This window comes from Peromyscus leucopus, chromosome 17 (assembly GCF_004664715.2).
Source record: "Peromyscus leucopus breed LL Stock chromosome 17, UCI_PerLeu_2.1, whole genome shotgun sequence".
Lineage (NCBI taxonomy): Eukaryota > Metazoa > Chordata > Mammalia > Rodentia > Cricetidae > Peromyscus > Peromyscus leucopus.
In genome coordinates this window covers 30675532-30693346 of record NC_051077.1, presented here as the reverse complement: position 1 = coordinate 30693346, position 17815 = coordinate 30675532, and the positions used below count along the sequence as shown (strand labels likewise).

Sequence of the window (17815 nt, the reverse complement as noted above, 5' to 3'; positions counted from 1 at the left end):
CAGTAATAAAGCAGCGCATCCTCGGCCTGCCTGGTAGGCGGCTGTCAGGCAGACTTCCGGTCAGCCGGCGCTTATTTCCAGCTGTCGCTCTGCTGCTGTGAACCAGTCCAGATCACATTTAAGACTTGTTTTGCTTCCTCTTCCCTTATCCCATCTGTCTCGTCTCAGTGTGGCTCAGAAAATCGAAAACTGACTGCCTTTCTACTGTTAATTCAGTAGCGCTTTTAAATTCATAGTCTCCTTAAAATCTACGCTTTGTGTACCCATCGGGCACAGGCATGTTGTTTGAGGAAAACATGTCTTTATTCATCACATATTTCCTTTCTTTCTTCCTGACGTGTTTCCCCCTGTTCATTGCACTCCCTGATTTTAGTGTAGCACAGCACACACTTGAGAGTGAAACAGATGGAATGGGCCGTTTCCCCAATTTATCACTTCCATCACTATTCATCTGCCATTATTCAGATCTTCGTTTTCTCCACTACAATGGTGGCGATGAGATCCACCTCCTGGTACAGGTGGGAGGCTAAATCACACTGTACCCGTGAAACATAAACATCACCGACTGTTTGCCTACTCAAGGGGCAGGAACTGGAGGTGACAGGAACTTTAGCAAGCAGAAGGTTGATCCAGGCCGGCAGGGGCAGGACACAGCAGACTCGTCACAGCGCAGCTGCAGCTGGGTGGATGCTTTCTTCTCACCCACAGTAGCCGTCTGCTCTGTGAGCCTTTCTCGGCTCTCAGACAGTACTGGTGCCCGCCTGGCATCACTGAAGTGGACTGCTCAGAATTTGCAGAGAGATGCCAGAGGTTCAGGTGGGCAGCTTTCCAGACAGCAAGCTTATTGGACCAGCCCTCCCTGGCCTTTGGCTCTCCTAGTTTTCTCCTAACCCAGCTCTTAGGAAATGGAGAAATTTGTGACATTCTCATGACCACGCAGCTCCCAGCTGATGCATAAGCTCAGCATTATCTAGAGAAGCTTCTCTTGTAAAAGCAGATTTCTCTCGGCCAACCTCCCCCAATAGGCACTAACCAACGTGGGATGGCCAAGGAGTAGCATCTCAGTGTTTACTGGGTTGAAATAGCAGCTCCAGTGACCGCACAGTTGTAGTTTAAAGTAAATGAAGGTGCTCGGAGGGGAGACGCTGAGCCTCAACCCAGGTCAAAAGCATACTAGTTAAATGCTCTACTGCTGAGCTACAGCCCCAGGCCACCCCCGCCTTTTTTAAAAACTTTTTTTGGAACAGGGTCTTAATGAGTTATGAAGGCTGGCATTGACCTCATTCTGTGGCTCTTACAGTTCTTGAACTCACGGCTCTTAGGCCCGGCGCCATCTTTTGTCGGTTGGCTGTTTTGTGCTTTTAAAGGTGGAATCTTACATCCTGAACTGTACCGGATCTCCTTCTCCTCCTGCCGCTACCTCCCGAGTACTGATTTTATATGCATGCACCATCATGCTCTCCTTCAGGGACCTTTTAAAAAGTCAACACGGAGACCAGAATGTGGAACGTTTATCTAGGGCGCTGAAGCCTACATCTGTTGAAAAACAGCCTATAAATGGCACACTAATGCATGTTTATACACCCAGAGCTGGGGTGGTAAAGGCAGAAGGGTCAGGGCTTGAGTATTACCCTAATGATGCATAGCAAATTCAAGACTCGCCTGGGCTACATGAGACCCTGCTTAAACGAAATAAATAAATAAAATAAAATAAACATAGCAGAGGGGGGCATGTGTAAAGTCTTATTCTTAAAATGTTTTCATGTATTCGTCTTTGCACACTAACCTAAAATTCTTCTGGCTGTTACAGCAGACAAAGGAGGAAATTGTTCTTTTTGGTGTGCATATTCCAGTTAGCCCAGCCCCTTGTGTAAGAAGTCACAGTGCACTCTTGAGAGGCATGAATCATAAAGATACCAGGATGCACTTCACGTTTCATTTCCCGGGTAGTCCTTAATACATTTTCTGTACTCTCTGGTATTTGCTCTCGTTACTACAGAAATCTATTTCACAACGCTTTGCCACTTCTCTGTAGTAGAAGACAGTAGAAAATTACCATTCCAAGATACTATGGAAAAGAAAAATCTAGAATGTTCTTTCTACACTCTTCAGTCAGGTCCTCCAAATAGTGGTCCGGGGATGGGCTTAGTGCTGACAGGGGATCCATGGCCCAGGCTAGAAAGTACCCAGGGGCCTTACAGTTGCAATTGTCATCGTGTTTGGGAGCGTTAAGTGACAGACCCTTTTGTCCAATAAATAATCCAGACTCACTGTCCTCTAATTTCTTCATCAAGAAAGGTGGTTCATGATACTGGTTTATGCTTTATTGGTTGTTTTTAAAAGATGAAGCTGTAGGGGCTGGAGAGATGGCTCAGAGGTTAAGCGCACTGGCTGCTCTTCCAGAGGTCCTGAGTTCAATTCCCAGCACCCACATGGTGGCTCACAACCACCTATAATGGGATCGGATGCCTTCTTCTGTCTTGCAGGCATATATGCAGGCTGAACACTATGTACATGATACATAAATAAATCTTTAAAAAAAGATGAAGTTATAAATCACATTTAATACATCTGAGAGCTTGTGTGGAGGCTCTTCAGGAGAGCACAGTTCTTGTATAGCCCCGACCCAGGAGCTTCTCCTCTGTTTGGGGAAGGTCCTTCTTATTAACCATGTGTGCAGCTTCAAGCAGGACACGCGTGGAGTGGTCAGGGAGCAAGGGGACACCTACCTAGCCATCCAGATGAGCTCATCTGGATCAGTCCCAGCGATCAGTGGGGTGGCAGATGCTAAAGCCAGATTGCTCACACATCCATGGTGGAGCACACCTTTACTCTCAGCAGTCGGGGCAGAGGCTGGTAGATGTCTGAGTTTGAGGCCAGCCTGGTCTACATAGTGAGTTCTAGGCCAACCAGGGCTACATAGTGAGACCCTGTTTCAGAAAATGAAAAAGCAAATGAGTACGATTCATCTGGAAACTTGAAGGTAGTTTAGTTAAAGAGATACTCATGCTCTTTTGAATTGTTGCTAGTATTTGGAGGTTTCTGTAACCTCGGATACCACTTAGGTAGTCATTATGATTGCACTTGAAGATACAGTGAGGCCTTATACCCTGCTTTGTTTTCTGTTGCTGTGTAAACACTGACCAAAAGCAGCCTGGGGAGAAGTGGCTTTATTCAGCTTACACTTCCAGAACATAGTTCATTGCGGAGGAAAGTCAGGCCAGGCGCTCAAAGGAGACCCCAAGCAGAAACTGAAGCAGAGACCATGGAAGAACCCCGCTTATTGGCTGGCTCTCCAGGCTTGCTCAGCTTGCTGACTTACACAGCCCAGGACCCCCTGCTCATTAAAAAGTTGCTCTCAAGGGCTGGAGATGCGCCTTAGGGGTTAAGAGCTCTGTTGCTCTTGCAGAGGACCCAGGATTCCCAGCCCACGGAGGCTCATAACCATCTGGAACTCCAGTTCCAGTGTGCCCCGCCCCGAACACACTTTCTTCTGGCCTCCTATGGCACCAGGCACACACGTGGTACACAGACAAACATGTAAGCAAAATAGCCACCAACGTAAAATAAAATAAAAATCACTTTAAAAATAGAAAAAAGAGAATGCTCCCAGAGACATGCCTACAGGCCAGTGTGACACAGGCCAGTCCTCACTTAGGTTCCCTCTTCCTGGTGACAGGTTGTGTTGTGTGTACAGAAACTAATGACCATGTCAGACATCCATCCACATTACTCCACATGCTCTCCAGGTACTCCATGTTCCAGAACAGTATTGATTATTGGAATTTCTGAGGAGGCAGCAGTTATTGAAGCCAATGTGTTGCTCATTTGGAATATTTTTTACCTAATGATGTATAATTGAATTGTTTCTGGAAAGTTCCTTCCATGAATTTATTTGGTTATTTATCCTTCCAGACATGAAGAACAGCCAAGGCCTTTTGTGCTGCACTCATGCTTGAAGAACTCCCGTGATGAAGTTCGCTTCCTTCAAATGTGTTCTCGGGTCCTGGTGTTTTGTCTTCTCCCTTCCAAGGACAGCCAGTCTCTCAGCTTACGTATAATGCTCGCCGAAATTCTCACAACAAAAGGTAGATTTATGACATTCGCACCACTAGTGTGGTGTGTGCAAACCAATGTGCTATACACTTGTCATTATATTTCATATAACATTTGTGCAGATCTGAAATATTTTGGAGCATGCGGGTTGTAAGGAATTTTCGACATTTCAAGTTTAATTATTACATAAAGGCTTTGGCCATATATGATGAACTTTCAAAGTTTATATGCTGCATTGCCAATGCTATTAATTTGACACAGGAGAGCCACTCTTCATCTGTGCATGGGAAGCACTCATTTAGAGCAGTGTTTTAGTTCAGGCCAGCAACGGATACATTCAAGGAAGGGATCTCCACAAAGCATGCACAGCGACTCTGATTAGCATTTACTTGTACTTTTTCTGTAAGTTTCAATGGTGAACTTTTAATAAACAATAATTACTATATTATAACATAGTAAGAAACATTTAAAGTTAATAGTACAGCTAAGTACTTAACCAGAATAAAAAATGGAAGGGGGGCACGGAGATGGCTCAGTGGTTAAAACGCTTGCTGCTTGAGCGTGAGGACCGGAGTCTGTAAAAGCAGGTGTGGCAGCACACTTCTGCAGCCCCAGTGCCGGGCACAACCCGGAGGCAGTGGGTGGAGCCTGGGGGCTCGCTGGCCGGCCAGTCTAGCCAAAACTGAGCTCCAGGTTCAGTGAGACTTTGTCTCACCAAGTCGTTGGGTGGAGAGTGCTAGAGGACACTAAATGCTGACCTCTGACCTCTGTATGCACACATACATTCACTACAAGGTGAGTGGTGTGGATGAAGGCAAATGGAAGAAAACTTGACTTAAAACAAATGCTCCTTAAGTAAGAATCTTAAGTAAGAGAAATGCAGTGGTTGAATATTTCCTTTATCTAGTAATAATAATAATAATACTATCTCCTTTATCTTTGCCCATCAGCTGAAATGCTAACCACAGACAAGGACACTCTAAACATAATAGGATGGGTTTGTAAGGGTGTTTTCGACTTAAAGAACTTCCTCCCCAACATCTGCTTTGAATAGTTGGGAGTGTTGACAGCTGTCTTTTGGTAGACCAAACCGGTCCAGACATAATGAACTTTACAAAAAAGTGAGGAAAATCAGTGTTCTTAGTTTTGATAGTTTTCTTAGCCGTGTGAGTTCCAAAAGACTTCTTTCCATTGTTCTCCTCACTCACTTATTAAAAGGAGCACAGATTATACCATACATTAAATTATACAGAGGGCTGAGCAGTCCTGTGTGTGTACATGCATGTATACACACATACACATTTTTAAATGTTCAACTTATGATAATTTCCCCCGTTTGGCTAGTGGAAAATGTTTCCCACATCCATTTCAGTTACGTGATAGGGAATCTGTTTCCTTGAAGAAGAATAAAGATTTCAGTGGCACTTTCTCCTCTGTCTCTAGTCTTGAAGCCAGTAGTGGAATTGCTGAGTAATCCGGATTACATTAACCAAATGCTCCTGGCCCAGCTGGAGTACAGAGAGCAGATGAATGAGCACCACAAGCGAGCCTACACATACGCTCCTTCCTATGAGGAGTTCATCAAGCTGATCAACAGCAACTCTGATGTGGAGTTCTTAAAGCAGCTCAGGTACTTGGCTTTTAATTATAGCACAGTGAAGGCCCTGATGGTTATCCCTTGTCGGCTAAGCTCTGTCTGTGTGTGAGATTGTGTGTGAGTGATTGTGGTGTGTGTGTGTGTGTGTGTGTGTGTGTGTGTGTGTGTGTGTGAGAGAGAGAGAGAGAGAGAGAGAGAGAGAGAGAGAGAGAGAGAGAGGGGCAGAGAATGAGAGCTTTCTGTGTGTGTGTGTGTGTGTGTGTGTGTGTGTGTGTGTGTGTGTGTGTGTGTGTGAGAGAGAGAGAGAGAGAGAGAGAGAGAGCCAGAGAATGAGAGCTTTCTCTGTGTGTGTGTGTGTGGTGTGGGGATGATTGTGTGTGCACACACACACAAGCTTTTCAGGGAAATGGAAATCAGGCAGTCCATAAATTTTCTCCTTTAGTAACAATTGCATTTGTTCAGCTTCTCTTTAATAGAGGAATCATTTTTTTCAAGGCATTAGGTTTTCGTAAGAATTTGGTAATAATAGCTTGAAAGCTTGTTGTTGTTTTACGTGACGATGTAGAACATTGTGTTGATTTTCATTGTCTTAGAAAATGAAGGGGTTAGGGCCTGGGAACAAAGGCTTCCTCTCTAGTTCTTTGGGAAATCGCATTTGAAAGGATCGCAGGTGTCACTTATATGGGAGGATGTCTTTGAAACGTTTTCAGGTGTTAGTCTTCTCATAGGATAGGAGTCTATACTGTGATTATTTGGTATACATTTGTGGCTGTTCTAGGCTTGTCCCCCCACTTCCCTTTTTGATTGAATGTTCCCAAATGGTAATAGGAAGAATAGGAAACTCCAGTGGGTCCATTTTCATTATTATAAATAATTTTGGTAAGTCATTAATAGGAAAGTAAAATATTGACCAAAAGTTGGACATTTGAACTATGCAGAGATGTGAGATGCGCCTTCCTTCCGGTGAACAAGGGTTGGCATTGGGATGGCCTGGATGCACAAGCTTGTGACCTGGGTAGTGCAGCACCACAGCACCTAGGAGACGTGCATTGTTCTTACCGACTGTGCCAGGGTCGGTCTCACCAATGTGCGAGGACCAGTTCTAATGTACGGCCTTGTCTGTGAATTATGTATCTATGAGCGTTGTGTTTGGGCATCTTACTTAGGCATCTCCTCTCATGCATAACAATAAATGTGCCAAATGGTAAAATATTATATATTGTCTATTTCTGAATTGATGAATCGAGAAGGGTAACATTTGAGCTGAGGGAGAACCCAGTAGCCAGTAGTACACTTTGTTACCCTAGTTTACAGGTTCTGTCCACTTATAGATCCTTCCTCCCATGGCTTCTTTTGAAAAAGAGCTCATAAAATCAGGTGGGGTAGCACATACTGAGAGCCCAGCACTCTGGAGACTAAGACGGGGGACTGAGTTCGAGGCTAGTCCAGGCGACATGGCAGGATTCTGTCTCAGTAGAACAAAAAGAAGCCTGACAGTCACACGCTTGTGTTGCCTTTTCTTCCTAAGTCCTGTTTTCACACCGAGCTGTTACCCGGGAGTGCTGTTCAACCCTGTACTTGTAGATTCTTCTGACTTTGTTGTTGTTGTTTGACACATGGTTTCTCTGTGTATTCCTGGCTGTCCTTGAACTCACTCTGTAGACCAGGCTGGCCTCAAACTACCTTCCTCTGCCTCCTGAGCACTGGGATCAAGGATGTGCACCACCACTGTCTGTTCATCTGACTTTTTTTTTTTTTTTTTTTTTCCTGAGACAAGGTTTCGCTATATAACACTCCTGGCTGTTCTGGAACTTGCTTTGTAGACCAGGCTGGTCTGTAACTCAGAGATCCTCCTGCCTCTGCCTCCTGAGTGCTGGGATTAAAGGCGTACACCGCTGCTGCTGCTGCTGCTGCTGCTGCTGCTGCTGCCGCCGCCGCCGCCGCCGCCGCCACCGCCGCCGCCACCACCACCTCCTGGCTTATCTGATGTTTTTAACCTACTTCTTTGTGAGCTGTGTGTGGTGTGATCATCCTCTATGGAATTATCATTCCCACTTAAGATACTGGTTAGGATCAGATACTTTATGTCCAGAAACTGAAAAAAATCTGAATTCTTAAGTAATTTTCTTCTAGTAAACATTCTTTCCAGGAGAAAATCGGACATAGACAGTTTGGTAATGCCAAGCAAGTTTAAGACAGCAGCCTGGAGTCCCAAGTGGCAGATTAAGTGAAGCCATCACCATTCACTGTTGATCTAGACCTATGGGTGAATCTTGTACTTTGTATAACGGAAGGATTCTGGCTAGCACTCCATACTAGTGACAGAGTCAAACATGGTAACAGCTTTTGAAAGAGATTTTAAAAGTCAGAACTAATTATTTTAAATGATTAAGTACTGGTTTCCTCATAGGGCAGTCCTGCCTTCCACTGTTTGAAACAGAGTCTCTCGTTGGCACCTGTGTGCACCAGGCTAGCCTAGGCTTCTAAACTCCAGGGAATGTCTGTCTCCACCTTCCATCTCCCTATGGTAACGCTAAGGTTACAGATGCATCCTGTCATGCCTGGCTTCATGTGGCAAGCGCCTTTACTCACCGAGACATGTCTCCAGCCCTGACTACTGGTTCTGGAGCACCTCTGCCATTTTGTGGTCGAGCACATTTGCTGCTGTGAAATGCAGAGTGGTAAGAATTGATAGTGTTTTACAAATTTTTTAGATCCATTTATTTTATGTGTATGAATGTTTTGCCTTCATATATATATATATATATATATATATATATATATATATATATATACACACACACACATACATATACATGCACTATGTGAGTGCCTGGTACCCTCAGATGCCAGAAGAAGGCATTGGATCTCCTAGAACTGGAGTTACAGATGGTTGTGAGCCAGCATGTGGGTGCTAGCAACTGAACTCAGGTTCTTTGCAAGAACTACAAGTACTCTTAACCACTGAGCCATCTCTCCACTCCTGAAGTTTATCCCTAAAATGTCCTAGCCAAATGCTTAGAATTGTGGGGATGCTGCAGTTCGCCATCTAGGAGAATTCCCGTTAAACAGGAGAGTCATGGCATCTTCTGTTCCCAGATGAGTGGGGGGAGTCATAGCAAGACTGTGGCCGAGGCTTGAGTTGGCTTCAGTTACAGTAATTTCACTGGGAGTTCGGGGCCTGCCTTTCTCCTTTCTTCTCATATGTGTGAGGACTTAAGTCCTCTTCATCTCACAGAAGGCAGCGCTGAAGGATGGTACACCAGGACTCCTGAGCAGAGAGACCCAGACAGCAGAAGTACTGGGTTGAAGAAGGCTTTCTTCTTCTTCCTCCTCCTCCTTCTCCTCCTCTTCTTCTTCCACAAGTGGTGGTATAATTCACACACCATAAAACTCATCATTTTAAACTGTACAGTTCAGTGGTTCTTGTAGTGTGTTCAAAGACTGTGTAAGTAATGCCTCTAATTCCAGAATATTTTTACTGTCCTCCAGAGAACTCTGACACCCATGAGCGTCACTTCCCGCTCCTCTCCTCCTTTCAGCCCTTGGCAGCCTCTAATCTACTTTTACCCTTGATACTGAGCTTGTCCTGGGTATCATCTAAATGAACCTGGGAAGAATGTGTCTGGCTGCTGTACTCAGCTGCTGCTGTCAGGGCCCATGAACGCTGCAGTCTATGCAGCGCTGCTTCCCTTTGGGGTGGAATAATGTCCGTGGATGAATAGATCACGTCTTACTCGTTCGTTCATCAGACAATGGATGGTTCGGGGTGTTTGCCCTTTGAGCCACCGTTGAGCATCGTCAGTGACGCTCAGCAGCGTGATCAGTGGTGTCTAGAGTCAGGTGAATGTTGCACTTCCTCCCTCCCCTCTTCTGACCACCACATGCCCCTACAGAGTGCTCGTCCAGGAGGAGCCATGGGACACACACAGGCCAGCGTCTTCCTGTATTATTCCTCGTCCATAGATCTTGGTCCTTGTGTCCTTTGGTGGTTGTAAGCTTTGCACTTGCAGCTGTTTACAGAATTAGTAGGAAGAGGACGTGGGGTACTCTGGTGACCAGATACGCAGCTCTTTTAGAAGCAAAATACATTTTCAGGTTTAATTACGTTGAAGTAATGGCAAAGTCTAGTTGGATGCCCCCCCCCCTTTATTTTTACATCCACCCTTTCAGAAGCTTGTGGTGCCATCTATACATCTTGGGAACTTTGCTGTCTTCTTTTAATTCGACCAACATTTCTCTATTACTTCTTAGCCTTTTGGCTAAGGTCAAGTATGGAACAGCTGAAAACCACCCTCTTATATAAAATAGTTGAAAGAGGGGAGATAGAATAATGATAAGGAAAGGGACTAGAGAAATGGCTCAGAAGATAAGATGCTTAGAACAGAGGTATGGGAATGGAGGTTGGATCCCCAGCACCCACATCAAATCGGGGTGGCCACGACAGCTTCTCTGCAGTCTCCAGTGGCAGTATGCGAGGGCAGAGATGGGGAATGGCTGGATAAGCTGGTTAGCCAGGCTGTCCCAAATGATGAGCCCTGGGCTTAGGAAGAGATCCTAAGATGGGGAGCAATTGAGGAAGGGCCTGATATCAATCTTGGGCCTCTGCTTGAAGACATGTATGTGTGTGCTCCCACACACGTGAACACATACACCAAACACACACTAAACAATAGATGCATGAAAATGTCATAGAGAAAACTATCTGGGGTGATAAAACATTAATTTAAAAAATTCTTTTTCTTTTCCTTTGAAGAGGCGTATGCAACTGGCAATGTGAGCTATGGAGGTCATGGTAATGCAGACGTGTTTCTAGTCCCCCCGCAAGCTTGGCAAAGAACCATGGGAGGAAACCCCATGGCAGGCTGTTTTCTTTTTTTTCTTTCTTTCTTTTTTCTTTTTCTTTTTCTTTTTTTTTTTGTTTTGTTTTTCGAAACAGGGTTTCTCTGTGTAGCTTTGCGCCTTTCCTGGAACTCACTTGTTAGCCCAGCCTGGCCTCGAACTCACAGAGATCCGCCTGCCTCTGCCTCCCAAGTGCTGGGATTAAAGGCGTGCGCCACTACCACCTGGCCGGCAGTTTTCTTAGTGATAGCTGATGCACTCAGAATCACCTTGGGAATGCGGGTGAAAACGCCCCCATCCTGCGGCACCTTCTTTCGGCACTGTGGGCAGCTCTTTGGGCTTTGTTGTGTAGGATTTCAGGCAGTTCTGTTTGACATGTGCCGGGGTTCCTTTTACCTATGAAGAATTAAGCTTATCCTAGGGACAGAGCTATGGTTAGCCTTTATTCTCTATGTCTTGTACAACAGTATCTGCCAAAGACCCCCAGGGTGGCTGTAACAGCAATGGCTGCTCTTCAAAATATGGATGATGTTGTGTACATAATCTCCACACTTGGCTAATTACTGCTTGACAGAAAACTTCTGTCAACCGAAGGACCAGGCCGCTTGCTGTTACTGACTGTCAAGTCACTTTTCATTAGCTGCTTGTCTGGTCGATGGAGCTGAGACTTATCAGTCTGCAGACCCTAATGGAGCTGCTTGCTTTGATCGTAATCAGAACTCTTTAGATGGTTTTCTGGTACAGTTAGAGTACTCTGCCATCTAACTTTATTAGTGGTTAGGTCACTGTGTTCAAATCACTGTCATGGAAACTGAAGATATCCTCCCTCAGGCAGCGAGTATGCTTTATTTAGGCTAAGCAGCCGATGAAATCATTGAGTTTTACATATTGCATATATGGGAGATGTTCCATATTTTCTAAAGGGAATAAAGTCATTTGATTCTTTTAGGCTGGAATGCATTTAAGAGATGAGGTAAACCCCTTGAAGGTGGTATTTATAGTTTGGGAACAATGTGGTTATTTTCTGTGTCAGTATAAGATGCTTTCATGGTGGTGTTAGGATAGTCCCATGGGATTATTAGGGCTGGAGACACATCTCTCCGGTGTGTGAGCTAGGAGCCTTTAGCCCCGATGACAGCTGAACACCCCTCTGCCCTTATAGCTGCTTCCTCTCCTTCTCTAGGACCCAAGAACTTGGTGCTGTGGTCAGAGTGGGCAATACTGTGAACTTTTTCTAGTTTTCTAGTAATGATGAGTCTGCTGACCTCCAGGAACCAAATGTGGGGATGACATCTTGGCTGCGGGACGCCAGAGAACAAATGCATAGGTTTCCCACCACTGGTGTCAGTGGCCAGAGGCCACAGTCCGGAAAGTCACAGCAGAGCTCAGAATGCAGGTGCAGTCATTAGTGAACCCCAACCATCAGGACCCCACGAGGGAAGAAACCGAAGAGTCCTTCATTTGAAGACAAAGCAAGTCCAAGTACGCAGTGAAGGGGACGTGACAGGCTCTGCCCTCACAGAACCTTTAGCAAAGGAACGGACAGACTGCTGTGGCCCTGGACAGCAGCCAGTGCTTGTCTGTATGGTAATTTTCTGGTGTATTTGTAGAATGTACTCGAAGGAAGTATATTTGTTCCTCAACAGGAAAGTACAGATCCCCGGGCCTTGTGCCAGGGATTTTGATGTGGTTCGTCTGGTTCGTCTGTTGGAGAGTCAGGCTCTCATCATTGGGACCGAAGCAGTACCTGAAATGCGCAGTCCGAAGGAGCAGAGAGTGGTTTGCTCTGGTGTTGGTCTCTGTCGCTTCCAGCAGAGCCTGATGAAGAGAACATTAGGACACAAGCATATGGGGGGGGGGGGGCAAAGCTGCTCACCTAATGACAGGCAGGAAACCGTGAGAGAGGGGTCAGGGACAAGACCTGTCCTTCAGCGACATGACCCTGGTGACCTACCTCCTCCTACCGAGACCCACCCGCCAGTGCCTCGCTACTGTGTCATTAATGCACTGGCGAAGCTCTAGTACTTCAGAATCCAACCATCAGCTGGAGACCAAGCCTTCAACCACACGAGTCTTTGGGGCTGTTTTGTCTTTAACCCGTGATGGAGAGGAATGGGACGTGAGTGTTTTAGAAAGCTCCCCAAGTGACGGCAACTCATAGTGATAATCCCTTTTCCGAAGCATCTTTCCCCACGCTGCCAATCTGAAGTCAGATGCCATGGTATGCGATTCTGTGTACTCCAAGTCTTTGAAAACAGCTTGGGTCTGTGACAACTCTGTCAATGGCAGGTTTGTCTTAGTCAGGGTGACCGTTGCTGTGATGAGACACCATGACCAAAGCAACTTGGGGAGCAAAGGGTTTTTTCAGCTTACGCTTCAACACCACAGTTCATCATCAGAGGGAGTCAGGACAGGAACTCAAGCAGGGCAGGAACCTGGAGGCAGGAGCTGATGCAGAGGCCGTGGAGGGGTGCTGCTTACTGGCTTGCCCCTCCTGGCTTGCTCAGCCTGCTTTCTCTCTTTCTCTGAGACAGGGTTTCTCTGAGTAGCCCTGGCTGTCCTGGAACTCGCTCTGTAGCCCAGGCTGGCCTTGAACTCAGAGATCCACCTGCCTTTGCCTCCCAAGTGCTGGGATTAAAGAAAGGCATATGCCATCACTACCCAGTCCAAGCCTGGTTTCTTATAGAGCCAGTATCACCAGCCCAGGGATGGCACTGCCCTTCCCCATCAACCATTAATTAAGAAAATGGCCTACAGGCTTGCCTACAGCCTAAGTCATGGAGGCTTTTCTCAGTTGAGGCTCCCTTCCGCCAATGACTCTAGTTTGTGTCAAGTTGACATAAAACCAGCCCATGCAGTATTATCTGGACACTTCTTCCTTTTAGTGTATTTTTTTCTGTGTGTGTGTGATGGAGCAAAGGTGTCTTCTTTATTACTGACCTTTAACCTTAGGTTTCTCTGGCATAGCAAACTCTACCTTTGGGACTAGGTAATTCATTAAGGTGAGGGTTAGTCTGTGTTGTGGAATGCCCAGCAGCATGCCTGACTGGTACCCACTTGATGCCAGTTTCCCTGCAGCTGTAACAACTAAACATGTCTGTGGACATTTCCAGTGATCCCTGGGTGTACAAGTTTGCCCTTGAAGGAAAGGTACTGGGCTAACTCCTTGTTGGGATTCAATTCAGCAGGCAATCAAAGAATGCCCACCAAATGATGACTTCCTCAAAGTAGTGTTGCCTCCCAGCCTTAAGATACGCTTGACAAATAACATTTCTGAATGTAAAGGTATACAATGTGATTAGTGTAGTAAATTATGAGATAATTGTCACAGCAAGCTCACTGACACCCATCACTTCACGTTGTTAGAGTGTATTTTTGTGGTGAGAACACACAGGATTGAGTCTATTAGCATTTTTTCCCCCGGAGCTGAGGACCGAACCCAGGGCCTTGTGCTTGCTAGGTAGGCAAGCGCTCTACCACTGAGCTAAATCCCCAACCCGCTATTAGCAAATTTTGAGCTGGTAGTACAGTGCTATTGACTGTAGTCACGTGCTGTTCCTTAGCCCTCCAGAGCTTGCTTACCTAATATAACTGGCCCCTCGCCTCCACCTCTTCTGCATCCTCGTCCCTTAGAGCCGCTGTTTGCTCTCTGCTTTTGTGTGTTTTGTTTGTACATGTGTGTTTATTATAGAGGCCAGATGTTGAGTTGGGTGTCTTCCTCTTAATCGGAGACAGGGTCTCTAACCTGAAGCTTAGCAGTTGGCTGAACTCACTGGTGAGCAAGCCTCCTGGAGCCTCCCTTGTCGAGGCTAGCCTGGGATGACAGGTGCGTCCTGCCACATCTGGCTTTCTGCTTGGGTGCTGGGGACCCAAAATCAGGTCCTTAAGCTTGTGAAACAAACATTTTACTTATTGGGCCGTCTTCCAGCCTGAGTTTGACTCTACTGTTCCACCTTGAAAGGGACATCATGCAGTACTTGTCTGTGCTTGCCTTATTTCATTTTAGACAGTGTCTCCAAAGTTAATCTGTTGTCACCAATGGCAGGATTTACTTCTTAAAAGGTAAATTCTACAACAGTCATCTGGGCTCCAACCACCGTGCCTCTTAGGTTCCTCCCAGCTTAGTGCTTGGCTGTCTTTAGGGCGTCTCAGAGAGTCTTCATTGTCCAGAGTGACACCCATCACATCCTACTTCCAGGGGCAGGTCAAAGCGCAGGTCAGAGGGCAGGTCAAAGGCAATGATAGGAGGTACTGACATGCTTGTACTGTGCGGTGTTTGTTAAAGAAATTTCTGGAAGCTACTATATGACATTTCCGTGTATATTATTTATGTTTGTCTAGAATATCTTGCTTTGTACATCCACAGACCCAGTTTTATTTCAAAATGGAGGGTTCTATTATTAAGGAGTAAAGAATGGGTATGGTATAAGCAGTTAGCTAATTGTGCTACCACACCATATGCTTATAGTTTAATAAGACAGAAGAGCTGTTTTTCATGCTAGCGTTAGGAAGATGCAACTTTGCTGAACTGGGCATTTGCCCAACTTAAAGCTGTTCTGAACAAGTTCTCACAAAGAGGAAACTTTACTTTTCAATCTACCGTTGTTCAGTGTCTACTGTGCCCTATATTAAGCCCAGAGTTGTGTTCCTTGTCGTCATCGTCGTCTGACCTGGTCAGTATAACCAGGTCAGTATTGTTCCCATTCAGTGATTGAAGGAAGTCAAGTGGCTCAGACAAGATGATCTAGTCGGCAAGCAGAACCGGGATCTGAGCTCAGGTCTGCTCGACTGTAAACGCCATATCTAAAGCAGGGTGACTGGCTAGCAGGTAGACAGAAGGCATCAATGACAAGTCCGCAGCCTCCTGGGGATCACTGGAGTCTTCCCTGGCTCCAATCCTTTAAGAGAACACTGCCACCAATGGCGCCCTCGCCTATTACTAAAACAGCAATAGACTGCCAGCTCATCACCACCATGTTCTCGTTGACTACCAACCCAGGCGTCATTAGATTTTTTTAAGTTCTAGATTTATTTCTGGCCCATTATTTAAAAAGCAAGGTGAAGATTGAAACACTGTATGGAGAACACTTCAGAGTAAAATGTTTAAAATTACAGAGATGGAAGATTATTTAGCTTAGCGAAGAAAGAACGATTTCTCTCCTACATACTGAAATTGAGGTGGTATTTCTTCTTCACTAATGGGCAAGGGCATAATGGATGATTAACTTCAGCAGCCAAAATTTGTCAATAGAATGGAACTGCTATTTTCTCTTTGTATGGATGCTAGAAAATGGTTTTTTTTTTTTAAATCTCTGAATTGATTTTTGTGATTAGGTACTTTTGCATCATTATGATCAAAACTATTGGCGAGAAGCAACAGAAGGGTGGAGAGATCCACTTCGGTTGACTGTTTCAGGGCCTTCGCTCTGGCATCTCGAGTATCTCCAGTTGTGGTGGCTAGAGCATGTGACAGCTGTTTCCATTTTGGTGGGCCAGGAGCAGAGGGTCCTAGTTGGCACCAGGGGTGGACATAAGGTTCAGAAATGCACTCCTAATGACCTAATTCTGCTACCCAGGTCCTCACTTCAAAGGCTCCACCACCTTCAGAATAATGCCCATATTGGAGACCAAGAACTCTAGATAATGAAGTCTTCACAAGGTTATTTCAGATTCTAACTGCAGCTTGGCATTTGTACATGAAGATAATGTATTAAAATTATTTAAATTGCATGCTTTTGTGAAGAACATAAATTACTTGAACATTTACTGTTTTTGAACAATTCCTCCCAAAACATATTGTGAATTATGAGTAATAAAATAAGATTACATTGTAAAGGAACATGAAAGAAGAGATTGAGCATACTTTCAAGACAAACTCATAGAATGTGTTAGAAATCAATAAGCAAGCATATAAACTGCTAAGCAAAAGACTAGTGTGGGTGGACAGGAGAAACCCGAGTACAAAATGGTGAATCTTGGAAAAATTTTATGAAAAGAATAAATGAGTATAAATTTAGTTTTAAGAAACCACAAGACAATGTGGGATTTCTTAGGAAAATATGCTCTGAAAATATTTTCACTTGCTTAAAGTAGAAATACATCAACTTCAGAGTAGAATTCCTTCTGTTGGTGTTTTAAATAGCAGGGGGCACAGAGAGGAGCTGAGTGTGTCCGAAGACACACTCATTTGGGGTGAGGAGGAAAGGGAAATCAACATTAGTGCAACATGATTCGATGGAGGAGTCTCTCTGAAGTTGACAGAATTCATTATGTGCTTATGTTTGGCACAACACTACCGTTGTGGATTGGGGTCTCTGCCTCATGAGTAACTACCCACCACAGGTCAGCTTGTGCACAGTCCTGAACGTTAGCTGTAGCCATTATTGATTACAACCTATAGGGCAAGGACTGCACATCAGTTTGTTTTCGTTGCAAATGCTCATCAATTGCTAGTTACTAACTGAAGTGCGATGCTAAGTTAGGGGGCTAGATGAGGCCTAGTGATAATGCCCCCCTTTTTTTCTTTTTCTTTTTGATTTTTCACGGCAGAGTTTCTCTGTATAACCTTAGCTGGCCTGGATCTCACTCTGTAGACAAGGCTGGCTTTGAACTCACAGAGATCCACCTGCCTCTGCCTCCTGAATGCTGGGATTAAAGGTGTGCGCCATCACTGCCCTGTTGACACCCTTTCTTGATTCTGAGGTTTGGACCACTGCATAGTCAAGAAATGAGGCAGAGATTAAATGACAGTTTGTTTACTAGTAGATAATTGAGAACTCATTTTTTCTATGTGTAAACAATGCATTCTCTAATACAGAGCCTCAGGATTAGCTAGTCCTTTTTTTTTTTTTTTTTTGGTCTAGAAATGCTGAACCAGAATCAGCCCTCCATATCCCTGCTCCTCCCAGCTTTCCCATGTCCCTGGCAGATCCAGAGTCTACCCGATAGCTGCCCTCGGAGACAAAGAACACAGACCCTCAAGAGGGAGGAGAGGTGAAAGGCGTGCTTCCCATGCTCGGTCCCTCTTCACCTGTGACCAAGTTAAAACCCCCTTCTTCACTGGGGAGGGGTGAATTGGGGACTGAGAGATGCCAGAGTTGGACCTTCTTTTACTTGGAAGGAAGCATCATGAGTGGGGACGAGCAGTTTTCCCCTCCAAAAGAAAGCAATATTGAGTCCCCGTGCCAACAAAGTGCTTCGTGACTTGTGGGGTCAGCTACAGGAGGAGTGGAAGAGTGGAGGGTGGAGGAGTGGAGGATGGAGGAGTGGAGGATGGAGGAGTGGAGGATGGAGGAGTGGAGGAGTGGAGGATGGAGGAGT

The 17815-nt window shown here is 45.3% G+C and overlaps 1 protein-coding gene across 1 annotated transcript in view; it reads left to right on the top strand.

Annotated features, from left to right (window-relative positions):
* Snx25 (sorting nexin 25) overlaps window positions 1-17815 on the top strand; it is a 116658-nt gene that overhangs the window by 38103 nt on the left and 60740 nt on the right. The window contains exons 4-5 of the mRNA XM_028881170.2: window positions 3916-4088; window positions 5500-5686. Coding sequence (XP_028737003.2) covers window positions 3916-4088; window positions 5500-5686 — 360 coding nt within the window. The remainder of the gene's footprint in view (window positions 1-3915; window positions 4089-5499; window positions 5687-17815) is intronic.